Source organism: Phaethon aethereus (genome assembly GCF_964289735.1).
Source record: "Phaethon aethereus genome assembly, chromosome: 6".
Taxonomy (NCBI): Eukaryota; Metazoa; Chordata; class Aves; order Phaethontiformes; family Phaethontidae; genus Phaethon; species Phaethon aethereus.
Genome location: NC_138580.1, coordinates 31,132,974 through 31,152,957, shown reverse-complemented (window position 1 = coordinate 31,152,957; position 19,984 = coordinate 31,132,974). Strand labels below are relative to the sequence as shown.

General features: G+C 39.3%; 2 protein-coding genes across 2 annotated transcripts; one reads left to right on the top strand and one right to left on the bottom strand.

Moving 5' to 3' along the window:
• Nucleotides 1-697: 697 nt before the first annotated feature.
• TYW5 (tRNA-yW synthesizing protein 5) lies at nt 698-10,285 on the bottom strand (the record flags this gene model as incomplete). The annotated part of the gene is made up of 8 exons (XM_082001517.1): nt 698-1,130; nt 2,730-2,846; nt 3,378-3,465; nt 4,380-4,517; nt 5,035-5,079; nt 5,971-6,040; nt 9,102-9,256; nt 10,199-10,285. 8 exons carry the CDS (start codon nt 10,283-10,285, stop codon nt 874-876), a joined length of 957 nt encoding a protein of 318 aa, XP_081857643.1. The 3' UTR covers nt 698-873.
• Nucleotides 10,286-10,605: 320 nt separating this feature from the next.
• On the top strand, nt 10,606-17,106 carry MAIP1 (matrix AAA peptidase interacting protein 1; the record flags this gene model as incomplete). Its single annotated transcript, XM_082001355.1, has 5 exons — nt 10,606-10,923; nt 12,144-12,215; nt 13,977-14,103; nt 15,082-15,232; nt 17,028-17,106. 5 exons carry the CDS (start codon nt 10,606-10,608, stop codon nt 17,104-17,106), a joined length of 747 nt encoding a protein of 248 aa, XP_081857481.1.
• Between the last annotated feature and the right edge of the window lie 2,878 nt (nt 17,107-19,984).

Below are 19,984 nucleotides of genomic sequence, written 5' to 3'. Positions count from 1 at the left end.
AATGCCTCTACAACAGGCTCCATCCCAAACAGTACAATGCAACCCCCTTTCATATGGTAACATAATGAATCTCAAACACTGCTGCCAATAGATTCTACATCTACTCCAAAACTATGACCTTTGTTTCAGATTCTTGGACTGTAGCTGGATGGATTTGTGGGCACATTCGTTGAAAGCGTTTCACAGCTGCAGAAAGAGCAATACTGCCCGACTGCACTGGGGCAGCGACAAATGAGGTTTCCTGCACAATACCTTATTCAGCTAGGAAAGGGGTAAATCATTTACCTTGCAGTCAAGCTGCTGCACAATTCTAAGCTTAACCTTGCACGATTATCTTTTGCTTTTTCCCCATGCCCACTCTCAGTTTCACCACAAGGGGGAGCAGAAATTCCCCACACTTACTACCAGGCTATTTTTCAAAAAGAAACCCTGACTGTTGGAACTACCACTGATGGCTTTCTTGGACCTCCTCAGAAACCACTATGGTTTTCCTACTTCAGTAAATGAGGTGGCATTCAGGAAGATGTGCTGTTATTTCTCAGCATACATGCTGTCAGCCCAGCCCAGATACCAAAACTTTTGTTCAGAAAAATTTAAGTAGAACACTCCAAAAAAGTAGAGTTGTAAGTGTAGGTGCTGTAAATGTATGCCTTGTTGTAGAAGAGAGACCATCTCCAGATCAAGCAGATTGTGTACTCACTGCACATAAAGAAAAAAACAAGGAAAAAAATCTACAGATAAACATTCATATATAACAAAGTTTATCAACACAGTTTTTATTAGTCTTACAGGAAGTGTATGTGCATGGACAGTTTCGACTTAACATACGATTCTCTGCTTTGACAGTAGCTTGACGAATTATGATGTGTTATTTTATCCATAATCATTCCTATACGCTTTTTCTTGGATGCGTAATACCATTCTCCGAGCATAAAAATCCCTATATTCCTCAGGTAGTTCTTCAAGTGTTTTCAAGGCCCTGTCCAGGATCTGTATAGCTCTAGAGGCTGCCGTGGGATCTTTATTTCCATAAGTGTCACTCTTATCATAGGACTCAGGAGGAAGGTGCTTCCAAAAGACATTCAGTGCCACTCCAAATTCCTCAGAAATTACATTGTGGAACCACAAAGCTATAGAAAGAAGAATGTCTAAAATTAAAATTACTATCTGAAACTTCCACAAGACTCATAACAAGTGTCAGAATTGCCCAAACTAAATCTAGTTGAGGAAAAGCTTCAACTGTTGTATTTTTTATTTATAGATATTCATCCCTGAATATATTACATTGTACCACATGGAAGAACTTCAAGACATTTGCATCGATCCATAACTTCACGCAAAAGTAACAATTGCTGAAGTATAAAAAGATACTCAAATGTAAGCAAATGATAAGCATGTGTAGGATGAAAATGACATATTCCCTGTCCACCTCACTCGTCTCTACTCTGAATGCAGACATGTATTTTCATAGATTTAGTCCCTAACCTTGCACAGATTGTCCAAGTGTTAATGTAAACCACCAGTGTCAGCCAGGTCCCCCGTGCAAGTTGCTAATCTTTTCATGGTAAAGTCACAAGGCTTTTCAATTGAATCATAATGGCTGCAGGAAAGAAGCAGAGACATTTTTGCTTCGACTACATTTTTAAAATAAGTTTAATATGGTATATTTACCCTATTTCAGTTTTAAGCTAAAAGACTGAATGCCGTGCTTATTGCGGCTTAGTTGCTTGTATGTGAAGACACAGAAAAGCTTATTCTGAGAAATGAACAAGAAGTTTCTTTCAGGTTAGGAAGAGGGGCTGCTTGTACCTTCTCCATAACGACACACATTGCTCAAAGAACATCTCCTTTTTCAGTTATATGCATTCCAGAATGCTGACAAAGCTAGCACCTTTCTCTGGACTCAAAAATCCCTATACTCCCCAGTCACTTGTAAGAGTGCTGAGTGTGTCTTAAGTTTGGACCAGCACACCTGCTGGCAAAGACAAACTAGTATTTGTACTGCACAGAACAAAACAGAAATTATGTATGCTGACATTAGCAACAGTGTGACATACCTTTCACTAACTGTAACTGAAAGTTTCATTAGGAAAAAACACAAACGGTAAGTTCAAAATTAAGTGACTAGTCCAAGGCTAAGAATCCATTTTAAATCTTCCTAAAAACCTACTGCCTTCTTGTTTACTGGCCTGTTTGTATTGCCCAGATAATATGAAAAGCAACAGAATAAGTATCTGCCACAAGCTCCTGATAAGTTAAAATAAAAAATTAATAACAAGTAGGAATAGTTCAATAGGAGTAATTCAAAGGCCTTGCTCTTATCACCAGAATTGTCACCTCTGCCCAGGAAGCAGCTTTATATTTTCTGCTTGTGCAGAAAAATTATTAGGACTTGTCTTTCCATTCCCCAAAGGTGATTATAAATTTCCAGAAGTTCCAATAACTCTACCATCCATAATTCTCATGAAATCACGTGCCTCACAGTTCTTAAGTGCCAGAGCTACAGAAGAACAGAAATGGGAAGGCATGATTTGTTGGTAGATATAATAATATCTTTTATTAGGCTAATTAGTACAGTTGGAAGTAGACAAGTTTTGCCAATGTCTTTAGATGCTGCTACTTATAACACAGAAATGCTTTAGTGTAACCTCTTACCATCCCTAGAAATGAGAAATTACAAACAGAACTATTTAAAAACAGAACATGGTCAGGAACTATTTGTTACTTACCTGGAATAAATAACACATCTCCTGCTTCCAGAAAACATTGATAGCGCGTGGCTTTCACAAAAAGGGGATATTTCTCTATGTCTGGGTTATCCACATCCAGCACCTCTGATTTAGTACCTAGGAAAGTTTTCAGAGGTAATGACTAAATGTTCCTACTCTTCCAAACAGTAACAAAGCATTATCACATTGCTGGAAATGGCAGTTCTTGAATCAACTTTAGTACTGGTTTATTGTTCTGTAACTCTTCTAAAAAACAGGCAAACCTGATAGTACTCTTTATTTACCAAAGGGACATGTTCTCCTGTTGTCTATATTTCTCCTATAACTGCAACATTATTAACACTAAAAGGCATTTTCCTTGACATTTAAAACGCCATTTTGAGTACAGACAGAGCACTGTACTCCTCCACAGTTAGGTGCTGAAAACAGAACGCAGCAAAGCTGCTGTGCTCCTTTGCAAATTTCCTAACCTGCCCCACTAAAATTATTAGCTTTGACTAAAGCAAACAACATCAGAATTATGGGACCAAATGACTTCTTTTATATCAAGCTGTCTATTAGTGATTTTTTCCTACAGTGCAACACTTGTGAGCTGGAAAGGCAACTATGATCACCAAACTCTGAACTAGACATATGTGACATGCATACCTGATAAATATAAATATGGTGCATCTCGAGGACTGTATAAAACAACTCGTTTTTTCCCTGTTACTTGGATTAAGAAGTTATCCATTACCTGGAATAAACATAGTAAGAGAGATGTCAGCTAAGAGTTAAGAATGAGTACATATCCCGCAACTAGTCTAAAATATCATCAGCTTAAAAGAGGGAATTATTAAAACCTTCGTATGTTAAGAATTAGCTAAAAGAGCTTCCACATACAGTTGATCTAAAAAAGTCAAGAATGTGTGTTACTTTATCCCCTTAGCTGCACATTCTTGACAAATAGTATATTTGGAAACACGATATAGCTTTCCAACAACTTTGTGTTTTTCCTTACATAGGAATCAAGTTCTTCCATCTTAAAACTCAAAGACATACTATACTTTAGACATATAAACCAGCAAAATATAATACAAAAAATATTTGGGATCCCTTTTCTTTTTCAGTGTTACCTCTACCTCATTTTGCTGGCTTCCTATTGATAAAGGATTCTTTTTCCTAATTATAATGCAAAAAGCTATTTTTATTATAAATGAATTTATTCAGAATTACACTGTGTTATTTTAGAAGACAATCTTATTTGGAATCTATTGTATTGCAGCAACAGACCACCCAAATTGTTGTACAATTACCAACCATCTGGCCATTAGAATAAAAAAAATTAAGGTAATCTTGAAGATTAAAATGTTGAAGGTTACTATGTTGCAGATTTTTAACTGAAACTTAAAACAGTAAAAAAAAAGGGGGGGGGGGAACCAAACATCATTTACTCTTACAAGTACGGAATAAGACATAAAACCGGTAAGATATTATTCCCACAAAATACTTCTATTTAAAATTCACTGTACCACTGAATGCAATACATTTCATTATTTTGAAATATGTGAAGTTTGTCATTAACAGATCTTTGTCAGATATTTGCACCTTATTATCTCAACTTCGTAATGCCATCTGCAACATTTTATGCTGAACACATGTATTACCTACATCATAATGTGTCCATAACTGTAATCCAGCTGAGCTGATGCGGAAGACGCTAGAGAAAAACTGTTCCTTCTCAAAATACTCTGGAATCTGAACATCTTCTGCCAAAATAGGAAACTGCTTTCTGATATCTGCAATATCCTGAAACAAAAGGGACATAACTCTTAAAGAACCATATATGCACACTAAAATAAGGGAGCACTTCACTATCATTTCCCAACATCTGAAACACGGCACTAGAAATTCAGCACTGGCAAGTAGCTGAAAATACCAATGTTTTTTGGAGGTCACTCTTTCAGCTTTGACTTGGTTAGCAATATTAAAAAGAACAGTCAGGGAGCTGCTTTGAACTGCAACTACTAGAAATCATGCTGAAGAAGCAAGAGATCATCAGAAATCCTTTTATATTAGTTTACACCAAAAGCTAAAGAATGGGAGGTGAGAAATGTACTCTTCAGTGATGAGCTAAGCTCTTCTATAACAGCAACTATTTTAGACACTTAGGTTTAAATATTCTGACCTAAATCCAGTCAGATTCACCGGCCAAGTGACCATAAACAAGTTGTATACCTGTACTGCACAGCCAGTGGATGACATCAGGCTTTTTAAAATACTCCTAAACTTCACAATACTAAAACTGTAATCTCAAGTAACTCACCTTCCTAGCATCTTCACCCACTGATCGCAAATAGTACTTTTCATCCTAAAAAGAACACAAAAAGAGAATTGTTTTGGGTTTTTTTTAATAAGAATTACAAACACAAACTAAGAGCCTGTATTTTCTCATTAATCTAATGCAGGGCTTCATTAAAATATGGTACAAATAAACGGCATTTACAAATTCAGCTACTTTGTTATACTGCCTTTACTCTACTGCTCCCTGCTGTTCATCTCAAGACATGGGAAAAATACGTTAACATAGTAGAAGAGTGAAGAGGGGGGAAGACTTGTCAACTGCTTCAGCATTGCTGTGACTGAATGGACTCAAAGCAAACGCAGGTTATAACTTAAGTTCTTCACAAGACTGATGCAGGAAGCTATTTCAATTGGCTTCAAAACTTACAGTATCCGATGCAGCATAAAAAGTGAAAAGCACGTCTGCATTCAAAACTGTTTGCTTCCTAATCACAGTTAACTGAAAAATCCCTAGTTTGAACACTGATACATAAAGATAGCCACACGTTTGCTACTCACAAATTATGTTACAATAAATCTGTATTTGTATTTTCATAGCAGATGTCATCAAACTAAAACATCTTCATGACATTTTCTTGCAAAACACATAAATGATACAGTTATTATTCCAAAGCAAGGTTTGATTTTTCAATTTTGTGCTGGAATTTTTGCTCATGTAAGCAGTTTTTGTTAACAGAAACAGCACCAGTGAAGTTAACCACACTGTACACATACAAAACAACTTCAGAGAAAAATTACTTCTGCCCACACATTTTCCCTTGCTCCAAGCCACACAAAACAGTTAAGTCTAAGATCAAGTGCTTCACTGGAGTAAGACTTTAAATTACAAGTCATCATTTTCACCTCCATATACTGGCAAAATAACCGACAGAAGAAACTGTGACACTAAGAAAATTACCTCAGAAAGAAAGTACTCCTTGTGTTTGACTTCAGCTGCTCTTCGTACAAATACATCAAAAGGCAGAGTTCTGAAATGTAAATATATAAATATTTAAATTTTGTATTAAATATAAATATTTAAATTTATACCATGAATCAAAGTAACAACACATGGTCTAAATGCCAGATTTAAATTCATAAGCTCTCTTACCACATCTAGTATAACTGAAGATGCAGTATGCTGCTGCTTTTTTTTTTAACATGGTGACTGATCAGTTTTTGCAGTGGATGTTTGAAGAGTTCTATAGAGACAGAAATCCTACACTTGCAAACCTCTTTGCTTTAGTAAATTGTCCCACTGTAGATACAAACACGATCATGTAATTACTGAGGCTGGAAGGCACCTCTGGAGATCCTCCAGTCCAATCCCCTTGCCAAGAGCAGGGCCAGCTACAGCAGATTCCCGAGGACAGTGTCCAGTTGGGTTTTGCGTATCTCCAGGGATGGAGACTCCATAACCCCTCTGGGCAGCCTTTTCCATTGTTTGACCATCCTCACTGTAAAAGGTGGGGGACTGGAGGGGTGGGGTGTGTTGCAGTTTAAAAAGGTTAATAGAATTTCCTGGATTTCAGCTTGTGCCCATTGCTTCTTGTCCTGTCACTGTAAGCCACTGAGAAAAATCCTGCTCTGTCTGCTTTATTCCCTCCATCAGCTATTTATATACTTTGATAAGATCCTCTCTTGAGCTTAAGAGGTCTGAATAGTTTGAGTTACAGAGCAGGAAATTTCTTCACAGTCAGATTAGACTCAAACTGTGGCCAACACTTGACAATACTTGCTTAGACTATTTTTCTAACAGCGTGTCATTTTTAGGCTTGTTTACTGTACATTTTTATAAATTTGCAGAAAAGCTCAGCATCAAGAAAACTACTGCAGTTGATATACATATGTTTATGCATTTTCTGCTATGAATTTGTGCGTGAACAGAGATACCTATCTTCATTTGTAGATCTATAAAATTTATTTCGTTTATCTGTTTTTTTTTTTTTTTAAATATGTGCTTCCTCAACTAAGCAAAACACAGGAATCTTGGTATTTTCAAGTGTTTCTTTACAGTGTTCCTCAAATTTATTAAATTCATTAATTCAGGCATTAGATCTTGTCCCTCTGAAGTCAATAAGAGTGTTACATATTTATTTAAATAACATGAGCTTTTCATAAGGATTACAGATTTTGGCATCAGTTGATAGCTGAATGGCAAACCAAGCACAAGTAGTAATAGGACATGTATTCATTATTATGAATATTATGTTTTGAATGCAATGTTATGTTCATTCAACTCACCATCTCACATTAAGTGTCACTGGACAATGAAGATATTGCATGTAAACGTCAAATTTCAGAGGAGCCCAAGTACCCAGGATCAAGAAGAAACTATCCTCAAGTAAAATTTTTCGTGATCGTGTTATCCCTTCTACCAGAATGTGACCTGCATCTAACAGTACTTAGACCACTTCTTTAAACATTTTAGGCTTGTTTGTAATAGTCAAATGCAACAACCACTGAAGTCAATGGAAAAACAAACAAAACCCAACCCTCTGACTTCAGCTGAACTGTTATATCACACCCATTTACATTTTCTGCTGAAGAAAATTGAGAGCACAGCTCCACAACAACTTAAACTGATGCATGCTGGTGCTGCCACAGCTCTGCCCTTGCTGTCTACCCTAATCATCCCATCTCCTCCCTTACACTAGCACTGGCACTCATCTGACCTCATGGTGAACCTGCTAGCAAAGCTAAAACAGCAGAAAAACATTCACATTTCTGCAGCACTTCACAACGTGGCTGAATGAGTTCCAGAACCAACACAAAGACAGGGTAGGAACATGCAACGTACAACAGGACTGCAGGACTACTCACGTGCATCAGTTTAAAATCATGGAACTGTGCGTTAAGTCCTCAGTGTTCCTATTCTTTTTGTTCTACTTATTCTCCCTTCATATTAGAATGAGGGGCTTGCTGTGGAAAGGGTCAAAGCTTCCCGAATTTCAAGTGAAGTAGGTGAAAGCCCTGACGCCTGCTATAATGAAGCACCATCCAGAGCACTTCCATATGGCTGTCTACAAACATGCTAAAACTAGCACGCTGGATCAGCTGTGTATGAACTTACAGTAAGAGAGATTATAATAAGAAACAAAAGAGAGCAGGCAGAAGAAATATGGAGATAAGGCAACATCATTCAAGTATAACCTAATTTCAAAGATTCAAAAGTTCATTATGCAGTGAGCAGAGTATGGCATGATTATAAAGTGTTTTTTCCCCTGAACAACAGGCTCCACTCAGAGACTTGTAGCTTGTTTACACTTACAGCATATGCTTCAGCCTTCTTGAAAGTTTTACAGACTGAACACATCTTGTTCCCACTTAGGGAAAACAAAAGACAACTGAAATAAAGGCATTTATCCTTGAAGAGCAACACAATGACTGAGATTAGATGAGCTCTAAAGAAATATTTTGGCAGCTACATGAGAGGAACTTCAGAGGAGATCAAAAGTTTATGTAACCCACATCAAGATTAAAGAGCTGGTGAAACGTGTGGTATCCAGTAATTTGAACATTCTGAGAACTGCATGTGCTAACTCTGAAAGGAGCTTAGTCTTAACTAGTAACATCCCTCTAGAGTGGAATAGCATGCCTGCCACATGCCAGCATTCTAAGAGGTTCAGACACATGGTGAGTCAGAAACTAGCACTATTCAGTAACACTGAAAATAATTATATTATTAGAACAAAATAGCACATCACCTAGTATCAAGGGTTTTTTGGTTTGATTTTTTTTTATTGATGCCAGCAAATGCCATGCTCAAATTTCCTACAAGATTGCTCTGTTGAAATACCTTTACAACACATCTTCATGCCATCACTTTTAAGGCCCTGTTTGGCCCCTTTTACCCTGTAGTATTTATTCAGGGTGTTGAGATATTTGTGGAATGAAGAGGGGGAAACAAAGGACAGCACTTTGATATGTAATTTAAATTTTTCACAAACTTATCTTCACAGTCTTACCCTCAGCTTCAAACAGATACACTGTATATCTGAAAGTTATAAGCACATCGATTTAAATACAAGAGGCCTTGGAATGAAGTACCTATACACAAAGTTCTTACTGAGGAAATCCATCTGTGGCACCACAGACACATGAATCTTTACTTCTTTAGATCCTTCAGCTTGGCTCAAGTAATCTACTGTCCATTTGGTTGTGCAGGTGCCCAGTTCCATTCCTTTCAGCACTACTGGCTTTCTCTAAGGAATAAAAAAAATGCAAAGGTTAAACGATTGTAGCATCCAGTGGAAAAAATCAGAATTAGTTTTTCAAACTAAGTACATGCAAACAAGTCAGCTGAATACCAGGACCTGCTACACAAAGTCACAACTGAACAAAGTGAATCAGAATGCTGAATGTTGAAACGAAATGCAGTATATTGTGGGACTGTTTCTCTATCTTTCCTACCGGGGTACGGAGGGATATGAAGAGGCAAAGACAATTTTAACTCTCACCTTGTGCCGGGGCCATTAAGGAATGTAGCCAGACTAGGGAATAGCTTTAGACATTCTATTCAGAGCTTAGCCATAAAGTTAAGGCGTAGCCTGTGAGCTATGGTGGTGCTATATGTTCTCATGAAAGAAGCTCTTTCCACCTATATTAAGGCTCCTTGATGCTGACAACCACAAACAGGTTTGATCCAGTGTGCACCAAAAAATCGGTAGAAAGACAATTTTGCTTTGAATCAGGACTTTGGAGAAAAAAGGAAGCAGCGATGACAAAACAACAAAAACAGCAGTTACAAGATTTTTTAGCCACTGTTAAAGAAAATTAACTCACAGAGAGGTCAGCTGTCAGAGCTTTCCAGCAGCTCAGAAGGGATTTGCGTGTAGAAGCTCCTTGCTCCTAAACTCACGTTCTATTTAATGGCTCATGACACCTCTCAGGAAATATATAAAACCAACACCTGCGGTTGCCAGCGCCACGTCTGCCAGCTGAGGAGGTGTCACAGGAAATCTTCTCCCATCCCTTGTCTCCCTGTGCAGGCCCAGCCCGCTCCAGCGGGGACCCCCCCCAACACTCAGCGTACGCGAAGCCAGGTCGGGCGGCTGCCCCGGGTCCACCGCGGCCGTTGAACCCCACCCTCCCCCGCGCGGCTGCGGAGCGAGGCCGGGGCCGAGGCGAGAGAAGCAGAACCGTACCCGGGGGTAGATGTCTCGCAGGAACTGCTCCCGCGTGACGCCGGCCAGCCGCGCTACCGGCACCATTGGCTGCTCCCGCCGCTCCATGGCCGCGGGCGCGCCGGTGACCCACGTCCGTCTCCCAGCGCTCCCCCCGGAAAGAAGAGCTCGCGCAGAAACGTTCCTCGCGTCCTCTCGCTAGGCAAGGGCCGGGGAGACAGCGCATTCCTCCCTTCACCGGGCGGCGGGTCCCGCGGTGACTGCGCGCTTCTCTGAACCACCGCGATCCAGAACCGCCCGTCACCTGGACCTCCACCGCCTCCCGGAAGGACGCCACGCCGCGAGGGAACCGGCGGCGGCGCCGCCTCTGTTTCCCGTGGAGCGGGAGTTGCGGCCGGACAGGTGCGGGGGGAAGGACAGCGGCCATCATGGCGCTGCGCGCGGCTCCCGGCCGGGGCCGCTGGCTCGCGCGCGCGCTCGCGGCGCCGGGGACGGCCCGGGGTCCGCCGCCGCCCGCCGTCGCCCCGGCCCGGCCGCCGTCCGGGCCCCGCCCGCTGGCGCTCGCCGCCCGCTTCGCCAGCACCGCCGGGCAGGGGCCGGAGGCCGAGGGTCCGCAGCGGCGGGTGGTGGTGGTGAGGATCACCAGCCCCCTCGCCTGGCTCCGCACCCGCTTCTATTACCTGCTCATCCGCCTCTACTTCGACCAGGAGTTTAGCATCGAGGAGTTCACGCGGGGGGCCAAGCAGGTGAGCGCCGAACGGGCGGCGGGGCTCGGTCACTTGGCGCGGTGCCTCAGGGAGACGAGAAGGGCCTGGCTGCCGGCCTGAAGGGGAGAGGTGCCCGCGCCGTGCTGGCTGCGGCCCGCTCGGCCCCCCGGGCGCCGCCGGCGCTTTTCTGCAGGCTTCTCTAGTTTTCCTGTCACAGGTTCCAGGATTAAAATAAGCTGTGTTAGCCACCCCCCAAAGCACTATGAAGAGAAGCACTTGTGGATGTTTTAGAGACCTTAAGGGAAAAGGTGTCTTGTTTTAGCTGGTTTTCCTAAAATGACGAAGCTTAGGCAGGCATAGAACTGGTACATATATCTGTTTCTCCAGATTTGTGGATCCAATAAGCTTTGTTAACAGAATGTGTCAAAGAGGTAGCGATCTCAAAGCTAATAATATAAAAATTAGTTACCTGCTATTAAATTGTATTTAATTAAAAAAAAAAACAAAGCAAACAAAAAACAACATACCAAGTGGTAGCAGACAGAACATTAAAATGCTTAAGGTCAATTCAAGAGAGACAAAAAAAACTCGACATTGAATTCGTTGCTGTGCATGCAGAACCACCTGTTTTACCTCACCTTGGGTTTTGTTTGTTTGTTTGTATTTACTGTTGAGCCCTAAACACTCTATCAGTATTTCACCAGTACATTATTTGAATATGCAGAGGCATTATTGCATCATATGTAATTTTACCTGCAAATTTGAGGGGAAAAGGGGAATTGAATTTTCTGAAGTTTAGAGACTAAACCAGATTTATAAAGATATTTGTTATAAACCTTATAAAAATATTTGCTATAAACTGGAGCTTCTGTTTTGACTGAAACTAGGAGGTGGGGTGCAAAAAGGGGCAAGAGAACAAAATATTTACATGGGAAGACACAGGCTGTTTGAATTATCAAAAAGAGAGTAAAACCAAGTCATATAGATTAATGCTTTTTTTTTTTACTAAGCCATACATTCGCTTGCCTGTTATCAAAATGTTTGATGCTTTAAATGACAGACTGAAAAGAAACTTTTTTTTTATCCATTCATGTAATCACTTTTTTAATGCTGGAGTGCTTCTATTTCAATGGTGATATACTCTGCAAACATCAAAATCTTAAATCATGGAATAATTGGGTAGCTTGTTGCATAACGATGGATTTTTCTGAAAAATAGGCTTATTTGTTCATGTATTTCTCTTTTTTTTGTGTGTGTAGGCCTTTTCTGTTGTTTCAAAGCTGCTGTCTCAGCGTAAACTTGAACTGCTGGATGAACTTGTATCAGCAGAGGTAAAAATGCTTTCCGTGTCTTATTCTGGCAACTGATTTTCCATTATGAAGTAACATGCATTCAGCCTGCCAATATCTACAAATACTGCCAGCTTGGTTTAATTTGGGAAAAACAGCATGACATTAAAAGGGCAGTTGTATGTCCTGCACCTTTTTTAGGTTTAATTTCAAGGCATGAAACATAGTTTAAAGTTACTGTATAGAAAAAAATTTAATGTTCTTATGATTGGGCTTAAAGACCAATTGCCAGAAAGATTGCTGGCGTACCAAAAAGAATGGAAAGGCAGTGGGTTCTGGATGGCAGGTGGAATTGCGTACCTCTGTTGGTGTAGGCAGATAGCTGAAGCTTTGGTATGCGCACCAGAATTCAGCTGAAGAAGGGAACTAGTTTGTGCTCATCCTTGCTGCACTAATGCGTTCCGGCTCCAAGCAGATCATACAGCCAATTACTGGTTTCGGCTGGAAGGCCTCAGTCTTGTGTCATGGTCTCAGGGATATGAGTGACCTGGCTGGTTAAACATCGGTTCTGTGTGTTCTGTGTTTTTATGAATTTTTAATTGCTGAAGTTGTCTTGGCCTTCCCAGGGGACGGAGGTAGCAGATGCATCAGAGTCAAGTGGAGGACATACTTCAGGTCTATGTCTGCCTTGTTACGGGATGTCAGCTTGGCCTGCCCTATTGCAACTCATGTCTTTGCAGCAAAAATTTTGGTGCTGTTCTAGTGCATCCCCACTGGACAATCTTGCCTCCTCTCTCTGAGCAGAGATAGCAATAAAAAGTGAGTTTGTTTCTTATAGTTGTTTTGAAAGAGCATCTCCTCTTCCTCTGCTCATCTTAAATTCTTCAGGTGATCAGGGTAACATTGATCCAGAGACCTCATGTAACCAGACCGTGCAGTGGCTGAGGCTGTGATACCACACTACTTTGTTGTTGCGTTGGCCAGTGAATTTTATACTTGCAATGCACTAGAAACCTGTATCTTCTACTGAAGAGCTCCTCTTACTTCCATGCGACCTCTGGATTTGTTTGTTATTCAAATATTGGCAATTCAAGTTAGGCTAAAAACTGAGTATGAGTTAAAAAAAAAGTGCTGCACAGCTTCATCTTTCCTTGTGACGTGTCTTTCTCATGTGGTGTCTGAGGTGATGCCTCTGTTCAGTTCATGCACCACACCCTTTTTCTACTTAACACAGATGTATAGGTCTTAGGACACTCAAATACTACGGATGTGAATGTGATATGGTCACAGGTTAAGTCTCGGAGCAATGATTTTTCATTTTTTTCTGATTGCGTATAAACTTTTTCTAATGGAAACGTGGATCACAAAATAGTAAAGATAAACTTAGTGGTAACAGAACTGATTTTTGAGGACATTTGTGAAAGAAACTAAGAAATAATTGAATCAAAGGCCAAGAAATCTACATGTAGAGAGAAGGCAGAGTGTAAGTATGATTGTGGAAGCAAGCTTAACTGGTTTTGTGGGCTTATGTGCCTTGCTTTGCAACTTCTGTTTTGACAGTGCCTTTTCTAAACATTTTTTAAAATACTTTGGTTTTGTTGGTTTGAGCATTAAATGGATCTTCTTTAATATCACTGAATTAGGGTTTGGGAGTGCCCAAACTTCCCAATGCATTTCCACTTCCGCTGTTATATATGTTATACAAATGTTTTAGCAATATAGCTCATTTTATTAACTGCAGTAGAAAAGATTGTTTCTTCAATTTCCTTATGAAAAACTAAGTGACAGTTTTTCTGAATTTAGGTACTTCAGGTGCTGAAGGAAAAGATTTCTTTGCTCCCTGACAACCACAGGGATGCTTTAGCAGCTGACATTGATGCAATCATGTACACAACAGAAGGAGATGTTCGTATTTACTATGATGATGATGGTATGTTTAGAATTCTAAAACATTTCAGCAATGGGCAGTCTTATTTCCTGGTTTTGCTACAAAGCAGGCATTCTCCTTACGGATGTGTTTTTGAGTACTGTTTCTCATTCCTTGTTCTTCTGTTTGTAGTTCATCTATCTATAATTCCCTGATTTCCTTTTAAACCAGAACGTGGGGGATTATTGTTAATAAGTCATGGTACTGTTTTGACTTCTGTTTAGGTCTTGCTCATTCCTCTTCTTTTGTAATTTGATATTTTTACATTATTAGTCCTTAGCAATCTCAAAACCACCCAAAAACAACTGTTCTGCTATATGCAGAAAGCTGTTGCTTCAGCAGTGAAAATATATCTTGCAAGAAGGCTGGATAATGAAGTAGATCTTGCTGTCTTCACTTGTATTCTGCTTTCATTGAACATACTTTGTTACTGATTTTTTTAAATTTTTTTTTAAGCTAGTGATGAGCTCAAACAAATTTTTCTTTTGGTGGAATACCAGCGTTATTGTGCTCAGTTCACTATCAGACAGCTGAGACAGTTTATAATCTAACTATGGGTCTTCCAATGAGCACTTCAAATTGTCAGACCCAGTGACCTTCTTACTTGTTTTGGGGGATAGGGATTTTTTTTTTTTCTTAATTTACTCCTGAGTTTCAACTACTCTATATACTTTTGTAGTATCACTAGTTGACTTTGGACCTTGGTGTAACCAGCTTTTCATATGGTTTGATTATGCACAATGTCACACAACGTTCATGATAAAATACATACCTTTCTACAGAGTGTGTTTTTATTGTTGCTAAACAGCATGAATATGGCTTTAAGTAGCTTTATGGTTCATTATTTTATCATGCATTCTTTATGGCTGAAGTCAGCTGCCCTTCCAGGGTCTCATTAGAATATATGCTGGATAGCAAATAGGAGTATTTGACCAATGAGAAAAATGAGGTCTACCTTATGCTTTGTTTTATTTCCAACAGGAAGAAAGTTTGTTAGTATCCTGATGCGTTTCTGGTATCTGAATGGTGCTGACCTACCTGATGAAGTACCAGGTGAAACCAAAGTTTTCCAGGTTGTGTTTGGAGATGAAAACACAAAAGAAAAAAGGCATCTTTTAACAGCAAACTACGAGTAAGTTTACTTGTCCTTTTCTCCATGTACATCAGCTAGCTGTGTGGAAAGCAGTTTGGGAACTGAAAGCAGTCACACTGTGCCAGTGCAGAACTTGGTATGTTTTAATTTACCTTGATTCTAATCTAAGTTAGTTGTCATCCAGCTTTCCAGTTTGTGGGGGGGGTGTTTTTTGGTTTTTTTTAATTTTATTTTATTAAATACCCCTTAAAGTCATTATGTTATTACCTTGTTTCTGAGCCGAGATTAGTGAGAACTCTTTCTCAGGAAGAGCGATAGTTGGAGCATTGAATGAGGTTTCTGATCCTTTCCTGTACTGCTGCAGCATTCAGGAAATAGACCAGTATCAGTCCTTGTCCAAGAAATACCCATTTCTTGTAGCACAGCTAACAGCAGTGCAGTCAAGCCAACCAGTCCACCGTGGTGCTGTTGATTTGTCATTTCCCACACAAAAATCAGAGCTGCAATTAGCTGAAAAAGTAGCTCATGAGAGAGGACATTTAGCCAAATGCTTTCTGCAGAAAGGCAGAACAAAGCAAGCATCACCTGGTGTTCAGATAATTCATGCCACTCTGACCCAAACCCTGAAAGCACGTATTAGGTTGATGGATTTTCATAGAAATGCTTGTAAATAATGTCTGTATTAGTGTACTGATCCCAGAGCAGTACAGAAATATCTGCACGGTTGGCAAAATGTACTGAAAACTTTCTCAGATGTTAGGAAAAAGTGTGGATTTTTTTGTGAGAGAAATGCCATATAATCAATGACTTCTACACCCACATTTGAAATGGAGAGACAATGGGGACTAGATGATCAGGAGCTCTGAGGCAAAGGAAAAGCTTTGAGGACACCGGTGCTTTTGCCTGGATGGTGAGTCAGAGGCTTCTGAGGCTCCATTAACCTAGAGAGCCTCCCCTTAAAGCTCTAAATATCTGTTCCCCGGCAGGGAGATCTTGCAAGTATGCGTTCCTTCTGCTGTTTACAGTACTAACGTAAACTCAAATGAGCAGAGATACTAACAGGCCTTGGAAGCTGAGTGTTAAGTATTTGGGTGTCTGGAGAAGACAGTTTCCAGGAGTGGATTTGCGTGTAAGTGCAAAGCAACGAGGTCATACTGCTCTTGTCCACAATATGCAGGTTACTTTAGAGTGTGACTATTCATCCTGAAGCTCAGACTTATCTTTAGATGACAAGCAGTCAAAACTGACATGCTCAGGGAGGAAGGCATTAATGACTACAAAAGAAAGAGGAAGATTCTTTGAAAATAGGGGTGGGCGTTTTCATTTTTCTATTCAACAACTGTGGAATTTTCTTTCAGGGAGGTTCAGTACTATTGTTAGCTTGATCTTTGATGCATTTCTGAAAATATATTACTTTTTAAAGTATAGTCCAGTAAAAATGAGTATTTTCAGGTAGAATGCATAGCATGTGATTTCCCATTACAATGCAGTTGCCATCTTACTAAATCAAACCCTTTATTTAGAGATTAAGGTCTGTCACAAAGCTGTATTCATAGTTACTGCTATGAAAACTTGAGTGCTGTCTTTATATGCTGTTGCTGCTTGATCCTGTCTGTGGGATCTGAACCAAAACACTCTCAAGTCAGTGCACTTTGTTTCTTGCTATGGAATTAATTTTGATCTTCCATTCTGGGGCATAATCATCAGAGTCAAAGGAGCTTTTACAAGAATAACTTTGAAGTAAAATATTACTTCATGATTTCTTGTTGGTGTTAGTAGCTCTTTAAAGATTAAGTAAATTTTAACTCTTCACTTACTGTCTTTCCTTTTCCAGGTTCCAAAGGGAATTTACAGAAGGAGCAAAACCTGACTGGACAATTACACGGATTGAACATCCAAGGCTATTAGAATAAATGCCTTCTCCAGTCTTTTTATGTACCATTGTAAATGTTCTGATGTAACAAATATCAGGCTTTTTTTGGTCTCTTTTTTTCCCCTTCCTGCCTTCTCCTCCAAAAGAGGGATGAATTTTGTATGTTTGATTTCCCAGAATTGTTTCTGAAACTTACACTATGCTGCAGCATTACAATAAAGCCTTTTCCCTGGAACAGGCTAGTACAAGTTTAATTAGTACTAATGCTTTACCAAGGCATTTAGACAGTACAGTTTCATGCAGGCCGGCATTACGGGTATGTCGACTTCTTACGTTCTGCGAAAAAAATGTTACTACTTGAAGATAAACAACACTTTCATGGCTGGCGGCCCTTCTGAGTTATTTTCATATGTTTCTTTTTTCCCTAGGGACTGTACAATATATAACTGCATAATATGCAAGATGAAATAGAGGTAGATGGACTTCTTTAGATTGTCTAGCCTCAGCAGTTCATTTTGAGGTAATCTTGCTTTTGAATATATTTGTGATTTTAAAAGTTAGAGCCATTATCAATATTTGCTACAGGACTGGAGTAAGAAAAAGCTTTTAGCATTGCACTGGGAAAATGGATCAAAGATACATATGTATAAAAACAACATTCCTTTCAATTCAGTAACATACAGGCCATTCCAAGTTTAGAAGTCTATGAGAGATAAATCAGTTGAAAACATAAATTTAAAAGAGGACCTGACAGTGAAACTAAATGAAGTACTCTGAAATGCTTGTTGAAGAAATGAGAAAATCATTAAAATTAGATGTTGCAACTTACCGATTTTCCAGTTCTCAGATTATCTCAGTTTCTGGAACATGAGATGCCTGGTGTAAGTAGTTTGAGATTTTTATGTGCACATCAACAGGAGATCATCATAACAGGTTTTTTAAATCCCCTATCTCAACTTGAAAGATAAAGCTAACTTTCTACCCAGGCATGTTGTGGACATTTGTGCAGTGTTTTGAAAGTGTAAAATAAATATAATTACTGTGATTCACAGTCGGTGTGACTGAAAAGTATAAATGAGTTTTTCTGTAGTTCAGCACTTTTGATGCAGTGATTTAATGAGAAGAATGTTTAAAGCTTATCAACAAGTTCTTATGTCAAATCTTGGAAAAATAATTATGGTATTTTGCTTTGCCTTAGCAGCAGCATCCTGGCCTTATAATGGAGAATTTGTCATTTGTCCTCTGGACAAAGTTCAGTGATGAGAGAGAGGCATCTTTCTTTAGGGGAGAAACAAAGTTATGTATTTAAAATTAAAAAATTAGCTATTTTGTATGCAGTCAGGCTGGAAAAGTTTGAGGTGAAGTGAAAAATGTTCATTATTCTGTGGGCCATTTGCTGGAGTGATGCTAAATGGTGCATGTCCAGTTTGGCCACGGAATGATGTGCTGCAAGAAGCTGCAATCAGCCATATTTAACATTGTAACAAGAGAAACAAGCAGAACACTAGTGAAGTGTGCAGATGTGCTTCTTTTAAAAAGTCATTATGGAGTAAAAGACGACAAAAACTAGTGAAGCCATGTTTGTACTCAGGAGAGTCTGCTTTCATGTTAAAGTATCAGAGGTCTATGTAGAAATGCTAGTATATCTTAATTTTTAATTTGGGTTACTTTATTAGTATCTTTTTTTGTTTGATTTGGTGTATCAAAACAGGAGTCTCTGTCATGACTGATGGGGAATTGCCTTTTTATTAGTGTGTGCTCCATTTTTGGAAGCAAAGGCCAAGTAGACCCTTCTGTATGACTAATAATGGAAAAAATTGTTTTGTTCACTATAAAATTGTGACTTGATATGAACATGCTCCAAATTCATAACATAGTTTTGCTGAAAAAAAGAGATGTCATTGGAAATTTACATGGGCTATTTTATTCTTTCAAAGTTATGTTTATGTTTAAGTCTTGTAGGTTGGGGGGAGATGGCTGTTGGATGTTTGGGCTTCTTTCCCTCTAATCTTCATTTTAAAAATTATCCTGGAGACTAAAATCTCCATCAGATGCAGAATTACCCATGGCCTTACTGCACCACAGATAAATCAGAAAGGCACATAAATTACTAAGCATACTGTACTGGAAAGTGGTTTGCTTACACAGTGAATAGAATGATGTAATTAAACTGGATTTACAGCTTAATAGTGGCTTCATGAAAAACCACCCACCAACCCCCTGCAAAAACACCTCACAAACCAAACACAGCTTGGAAGAAATGGACAAATGTACATCTTAAAGAAGAGGGCACTGGAGTTTACAGGAGGCTTTGACTCCTTTTTACCTGCCATCCATAAATTCTCTGTCATAGATCTGTTTGTCATTGCAACTAATCAGACTGAAGTGAATGTCAGTGAAGGGCATTTGTCATCTTATGGCATCTCCATTTTCTCTTGTGGAAATACTTTTCTTCCATGTCGCTTGTTCTGACAAAACAGGAGCTACTGGTTTCTATGTTGCCAGACAAAAGTATCTACCCAAACCTCCTATTATCTAAGATAAGAAATGTATTTTGTGTCTTCAAGCTAGCTCCTAGTGAATATATTTCTATATACTATAAAGGTTGTCCCAAATTCTCATGGCAAAAAGGGTGACTAAAGGATTGTTTGCTTCATCTTGATCCAAGACAAAGATGAAGGAGAATATTGTCTTGTAATTCGGTATTTCCAGTGCGCTGTTCAAACACCTTACTCTAAAAAATCATAATACTAACTTAAGTGTTACCGAATTTTAAAAAAGAGCTAAAGGAAGTGTTTTATTAGAAACATCTTCGTGATTTAGGAGTAATGATGCTGAACAGGGAACACTAGAACAATGTGGGGATCTCAGTCACAGCATGCTAGGGCTCCCAAATTCTCTTGCTGATATGTTTTGGA